The 7,226-nt window shown below is 47.7% G+C and overlaps 1 protein-coding gene across 2 annotated transcripts in view; it reads left to right on the top strand.

The window, feature by feature from the left end:
• The window catches only part of LOC107118743 (epoxide hydrolase 3-like), an 11,380-nt gene extending 4,487 nt beyond the window's left edge, over positions 1-6,893 (top strand). For both annotated transcript variants that reach the window (XM_015421100.1, XM_015421109.1), the window contains exons 4-8: positions 789-964; positions 1,949-2,077; positions 2,693-2,796; positions 4,560-4,708; positions 5,991-6,893. In XM_015421100.1, the coding sequence (XP_015276586.1) occupies positions 789-964; positions 1,949-2,077; positions 2,693-2,796; positions 4,560-4,708; positions 5,991-6,210 (778 nt within the window). In that variant the 3' untranslated portion in view covers positions 6,211-6,893. The remainder of the gene's footprint in view (positions 1-788; positions 965-1,948; positions 2,078-2,692; positions 2,797-4,559; positions 4,709-5,990) is intronic.
• Positions 6,894-7,226: the final 333 nt, after the last annotated feature.

Below are 7,226 nucleotides of genomic sequence, written 5' to 3'. Positions count from 1 at the left end.
GGGGGGGACAGTGGTAGGGCTCCTAGTGTCCTGGCCCCACTGCTGGATCTCCTGATGGCACCTGGTATTTTTGGCCACTGTGCAACAGAGTGTTGGACTAGATGGGCCATTGGCCTGATCCAACATTGGCTTCTCTTATGTTCAGTTCTTGGGCAGAACTTCTCAAAAGAAGTGTTCTGTGTGTGGTGATGTTACTCAGTTGCATGGCTTACAGTCTTTGTGATTAACAGTGAATGATTCTCACATCTTCATTTTTTGTATAATTGAAATGTAAAATGTATTTAGTTTCACCCGTACACTAAATAGAATGCAAGATGAATCTTGGCAAATAGAATTGCGGTGTAAACAGTGCCAGGCCTATGTGAAAGAGAAGAGGTTAAGCTAAAGGAGATACTTATGAGATGATATTGTATGGGAGGGAAAGGAAGACAAGTAAGTAATGAGTGATGTGTTTTGGGAGGTGGGGAAGTTCTTCCAGTTTGAAGAAGAGGAGCCAGTTTGGTGTAGTGGCTAAGTGCACGGACTCTAATCTGGGAGAACCAGGTTTCATTCCCCACTCCTCCACTCGCACCTGCTGGATGACCTTGGGCAAGCCATAGTTCTGTCAGAGCTGTTTTCTCAAGGACAGTTCTCTCAGAGCTCTCTCTCAGCCCCACCTGCCTCACAGGGAGGGGAAGGGAAAGGCGTTTGTAAGCCGCTCTGAGACTCTGAGTGAAAGGCAGGGTATAAATCCAATCATCATCTCCTCCTCCTCCCTCCTTCTCTTCATCTTGGATGTATCACAACAGGTTTGCCTGGCGCCATCAGTTGAAGGAGTTTAGGCGGGCATTTAAGGTGGTGGCAGTCGATTTGCGAGGCTACGGCTTCTCGGACATGCCAGCTGGCTCCGAGCACTATCAAAGAGATTGTTTACTGGAGGATATACACGGGATCATCGAGGCACTAGGCGCTGACGAGAAGAATGGTGAGTGGGAAATACGGTGTTGGTGGGAGGCTGTGGTCAGCCATGGTAGTGATGGTTATAGTGGGGTTTGGCTGGTGGTGGTGGGAGGAAAACACCTTCCCATCTGTCTGGTTAACCTCCCAGAGGGCCTGCATGTAGCCTTATTGGGCTTTCCTAAGACAGCAGCAGTGGCCGCAGTGGTTCAGAGGTTAAGATGCTGAGATGCAGACCAGAAGGTCGGTAGCCCGGCAGTTTGAGACCCAAGTGCCGTGTGACGGAGTGAGCTCCCGTCTCTGGCCCCAGCTCCTGCCAACCTAGCAGTTTGAAAGCAAGAAATTGCAAGGAGATAAATGGGTACCAGGGGCTGCGGTGGCTCAAGTGGTTAAGACGCCGAGCTGCAGACCAGAAGGTTGGTAGTTCGGCAGTTCGGGACCCGAGTGCTGCATGACGGAGTGAGCTCCCGTCTCTGGTCCCAGCTCCTGCCAACCTAGCAGTTCGAAAGCAAGAAATTGCAAGTAGATAAATAGGTACCACTTCAGTGGGAAGGGAGCAGCGTTCCGTGTGCCTTGGTGTTTAGTCATGCCGGCCACATGACCACGGAAACGTCTTCGGACAGTGCTGGCTCTTCGTCTTGGTAATGGAGATGAGCACCGCACCCCTAGAGTCAAATTCGACTGGCTTTCAAGAAAGGGAAATCTTTACCTTTACCTAAATAGTTACCACTTCCGTGGGAAGGTAACAGTGTTCCGTGCGCCTCAGCGTTTAGTCATGCCGGCCACATGGCCACGAAAAAGTCTTCAGACAGCGCTGGCTCTTTGGCTTGGAAACGGAGATGAGCACCGCCCCCTAGAGTCGGACTTGACTGGCTTTCGAGCAAGGGGAAACCTTAGGACAGCAGTGGATATGAGGGTTTGGGAATGGGTCTAACAGGTCTGTAGCATCCAACGTGCAAATACTTGCCTGCTGTTTTGTTCTCTTACATCTGTCCTGTTTCTTGTTCTTTAGCATTTACAAAGTGCATCTTGGTAGGGCATGACTGGGGCGCAACCATTGCTTGGGAGTTTGCTGCCAGTTACCCCGATATGGTGGAGAAGTTGATTATCCTGAATGGTGTTCAGTTCCATGTCTTCTCAGGTGAGGCTAGTGCTCTTGTGTGGTTAGAGGTTCACAGCGGTTGCTTAAGGCTTTGGGAAACCCCTCTTCTGTCCCCGGGAGAGAGGAACCTCACTCAGCTGGGGGACTCCCTGTTCCACAATCAATAGCTGCTACAATATCTTGGCCCCCTAGACAGCAGGGACTGGCTGGGCCATTGCAGTTTTGACTTCCTTACTGGAGGAAAGGGGAGGGGCCAGTTGGGTGTGGTGGTTAAGTGCGCGGACTCTAATCTGGGAGAACCGGGTTTGATTCCCCACTCCTCCACTTGCACCTGCTAGATGACCTTGGGCAAGCCATAGTTCTGGCCCAGCTACTCTTGAAAAAGAGCAGTTTCTGTCAAGAGCTCTCTCAGCCCCACCGACCTCACAAGGTGTCTGTTGTGGGGAGGGGAAGGGAAAGGAGTTTGTAAGCCACTCTGAGACTCCTTTGGGTAGTGAAGGGCGGGGTATAAATCCAATCTCTCCTCCCCCTCCTCCCCCCCCTCCAGATAAGCAATGCCATTGGCATTGGTCTACTGTGTGGGTGTCTAGGTGGCACCAGGACTCACTCGATAAATGCCACTTTGCCAAGTTCATTTATTCTTCAACCTTGCAGAATATCTTGCACAACATCCCCGCCAGATGCTGAGGTCCAGCTACATGTTCCTGTTCCAGATTCCCAAACTGCCTGAGTTCCTGTGGTCCTGTGACGATTTCCATGTAAGTGGGGGCCTGGGCCTGGCTGTTCTTGGCTTGTCAGTGCTAGGAATTCAAGCTCAGACGGATGGATCTGTCCTCAGTGGCTGCTTAGACCAGATGTTTCTTCTTGCACTGGTGGCCATTCATTTTCTGCTCACGGCTGTGAGCCGCAAATCACAACTGTGTTCTATGAGTTCATCCTAAACATTTCTGCCAAGCTGCCTTATCGACACAGGATTATGAGCTGCTTTGCCTTGGACAGACGTTTCATTTTAGCTGAGCCAGAATTATGCCATAGAAGAAGAAGAAGAAGAGATTGGATTTATACCCCGCCCTTTGCTACCCAAAGGAGTCTCAGAGCGACTTACAAACTACTTTCCCTCCCACTCCCCACAACAGACACCCTGTGAAATAAAAGAAAAAGAGATTGGATTTATACCCCGCCCTTCACTACCCAAAGGAGTCTCAGAGTGGCTTACAAACTCCTTTCCCTCCCCACAACAGACACCCTGTGAGGTAAAAGAAGAAGAAGAAGAGATTGGATTTATACCCCGCCCTTCACTACCCAAAGGAGTTTCAGAGCGGCTTACAAAACTCCTTTCCCTTCCCTCTCCACAACAGACACCCTGTGAGGTAAAAGAAGAAGAAGAAGAGATTGGATTTATACCCCGCCCTTCACTACCCAAAGGAGTCTCAGAGCGGCTTACAAACTCCTTTCCCTCCCCCTCCCCACCACAGACACCCTGGGAGGTGGGTGGGGCTGAGGGAGCTCTGACAGAAACTGCTCTTTTTCAAGAACAGCCCTTATCAGAACTGTGGCTTGCCCAAGGTCATCCAGCCAGGTTCAAGTGGAGGAGTGGGGAATCAAACCCGGTTCTCCCAGATCAGAGTCCGCACACTTAACCACTACACCTAACTGGCTCTTAAAGTATAAGAAATATGGATGTTAAACATAACAAATGGGTGGATACAGACAACACCTGCTGCCTCGAGAACCCTGGGTTTGTAGGGAGGATACAAACATTTTAAATAAAATGTAGTTAAAATCCTTCTTCTTTACAAGAGAACAGCCAGCCTGTTTACCAAGGACTACAGGCATACAATATTATCATAATTTAATTTGTATCCACCCACTGGCTCTTCTAGTACAATATAGTGCAAAGGTGAACAGCTCTTATGAGATGCTGAGATGGGTAAAATGTTGTATGCAGCCCTGTATTCATTTTCTGAGAGGGGTAAAATGGTGTATGCAGCCCTGTATTCATTTTCTGACAGTGATTTATATAAAGTGACAGAATAAGGAATAAGGTTTTTTTGCCTTTTACTACTTTCAAGGAGGCTGTGTTCCATAAAGAAAGATTTTGCATATTTGTCTTTAAAAAAGAATCAGTAAATCAGGTTTCCAGATCAGATGGTGAGATAATAGCGGTGGCAACCAAGGTGTAGTTGACTGAACATCTATCTTAATGCATTGCTGGTGTTTAAAAGTGTTTTAATAAGTAAGGAATGCAGATTTGAAACCCGTTAATAACTCTGGAGACATCTGGTTGCTTTTTATCACTTTTGTTGTCGATCCCAGGGAGAAAGACTTAGTGTTAGTTTAGATCTCCAGTTTATGTATTTCAATACTTCTATATCACTTTTCTTCCCACTAGTCCTTACAGGCATGTGTGAGAGAGTGTTTATTAGCATACTTTGATGCCTAGAATACTCATGTATATAACTGGGTGTTGTAGAGGTGTATCCAATCTCCCCCACCACCACGGCATTGTATGTCTCCTCAGACTTTAAAGTATACGATGATGAGCAAGTATGGAGGAATTCAGAACCCAGCACGCTATCTGACAGAGGAGGAGATGGATGCATATATCTATGGATTCTCAGAGCTTGGGGGTTTAACTCCACCTATGAATTACTACAGGAACAAGTTCAGGTGAGAGAACCCAGTCCTCTCTAGCTCGGTTCATATGTGGAGGAAGCATTTCTAGTGCTTGCTGGCTATCTCTGCGGGGCTGGGGTTACAGTATTTACTTATTTTATTTATTAAATTTATATCCCGCCATTTGGTGGGCTTAGGGCAGCTAACAACATATATATAAAAATGTATACATTTAAAACTCCAAAAACTCCACAAAATATACTAAAAGCAAATTAAGTTAGAATTGCAGTATAGAACCATACTACTCAACACATAACTATAAAAGATGGCGACGTACTGTTAACATTTGAATGGCAGCCCACATCCTAATCCAGGCCCCTGCCAGGCTGTTGATCGTCCGGTTAGTGGTGCTGTCGGTGGTAGGGCCAGGGCCGTGATGTTAAGGCGGCCCCTACTTGAAAGCCTGGCAGAAGAGCTCCGTTGTCATCCGGGAGCTCATTCCACCAGTTGGGGGCTGCCACAGAAAAGGCCCTGGCCCTCGTTGTAGCCAACCTGGCCTCTTTAGGGCCCGGGAGTACATCTAAGTTTTTCCCTTGGGGGGGGGGAAACGTAATTGGTTGCAATAATGTTGTGATCCTAACATTTTAGGGAGAGCACAAAATCCCACTAGACCAGATGGCAAACCTTTTAGAGACCGAGTGCCCAAACTGCGACCCAAAACCCACTTATTTATCGCAAAGTGCCAACACAGCAATTTAACCTGAATACGGAGGTTTTACTTTAGAAAAAACAACTCATACATTAATTTAAGATGATCCAAACAAAGTAAGGAAAGCAATCCCAAATTCTTTCATTTACTTAAAATTATTTGGCCGAGAATTCGACACTTTAATGATGGTCTAGGCCTGGCTGGGGTGATGGCACGTGTGCCCACAGAGAGGGCTCTGAGTGCCACCTCTGGCCCCTGTGCCATAGGTTCGCCACCACTGCACTAGACTAAATAATCCCAGAGTAAAACACTCTTCTTCCAGTTTCTCTTTCTCTAAACATGTATCTTTGCACGAAAGGGATGGGGGAATTCTGTGGTCTTCAGAAACTGGTTTTCAGAAATTGCATTTTCTACTAGGGTAGGACATGGCCTTCCAGGATTTGACCTGTGGTGGGGAGAAAAACGCTATCTTGCTGTCAGATTTCTGCAGACTCTTCCTGGGTCTGAGAGCTCCACGGGGAACGGATAGGGTTAGTCCCGGCTTGCATGAGCTAAGAAAATGGCGAACTGGTGGCTGTTCAGTACCCATATAAACATTTATGTATGTCCCTCTGTCTGTCCCTGTAGCTGGGTTCCTGCAAAGCGCAAGGATATACTGGTGGACACCCTGCTGATCTGGGGAGAGAAAGATGCATACCTGGAAAAAGCGCTTCTTCCACTTGCACAGCAGTATGTACGGAAGAGCATCCAGGTGGTTTGCATCCCTGAAGCCGGCCACTGGGTTAGTGAGGACCAACCTGAAAAAGTAAATCAGCTGATGTGGGATTTCCTCCGTGAGAGAGAATGAGAATAAGGAGGAGTTAACTGCTTGGTACACAGAAAGAACCCCTGCTTCTCCGCTCATGTTCTTTGAAATGTTCCTGCACCGTACTGGTTCTTGAATCCAGTGGAACTAATTGGATTTCTTCAGGGTTTCCTGGGGACAGGACCACAAGGATGCTATGCACCACAACAGGTGGCTTAGCTCTGTACGGTGCGCCTATAATACCTGTGGAAGAAGAAGACTTTCCTTTCATATTTCTCTGGTTCTGTGTGCCCTGACATGGGCATTTCCCAGACCGCAGCCGTCTTTCACGTTTTCGTCAATATTCTGGCGGCTCCAACGATCGCGCTGTCAGTGTGATCGGTTCACACCGACATTTCCCCCTCAGTCTTTCCCTGTCGGTCTTTCTGTCCCTTCAGATTCATAACTGAGGGTGACTGCTTGTTTCAGCACAGGCGCCTTCCAGCACTGAAATGTTTCACCTCAGGCATTCCGATTAAAACAACAACAATCACCCAAGCCCACCCTTTCTGCTGGGGTTCGGGTAGCAGTCCTCAAGGCAGGGGGGAAATATTAAGATTTTCCAGGAAGAGGCTTTCTTGCGCATTCATTTTGCAATGAAAATAAAAAGTATGGGAGAAACCAGTTTAAAAAGGAACAGGGGGGAACGAACGAATGAGTGAATGACCCGGTGATTTATGTCCCACCCTTCACTACCTGAAGGCGTCTTAGAGCGGTTTATAATCCGTTTCCTTCACTACCTGAAGGCGTCTCAGAGCAGTTTATAATCCCTTTCCTTTCCCCTCCTCCACAACACACACCCTGTGAGGTAGGTGGGGCTGAGAGAGCTCTTTTGAGAGAACAGCTCTGAAAGAACTTATGATTGATCCAAGGTCACACCAGCAGCTGCATGTGGAGGAGTGGGGGATAAAACCCAGTTCTCCCAGATTAGAGTCCGCGCTCCAAACCACTACACCAAATGAGAACCGGGACAGCACTGGGATGTTTACAAAGTTGTCTGAGTACAAGAAGAAGAAAAA

The sequence above is a fragment of the Gekko japonicus genome, unplaced genomic scaffold, assembly GCF_001447785.1.
Source record: "Gekko japonicus isolate JY-2015 unplaced genomic scaffold, Gekko_japonicus_V1.1 scaffold644, whole genome shotgun sequence".
In the NCBI taxonomy this organism is placed as follows: Eukaryota; Metazoa; Chordata; class Lepidosauria; order Squamata; family Gekkonidae; genus Gekko; species Gekko japonicus.
The sequence above is the reverse complement of the archived record's forward strand: the minus strand, read 5'-3'. Positions and strand labels throughout refer to the sequence as shown.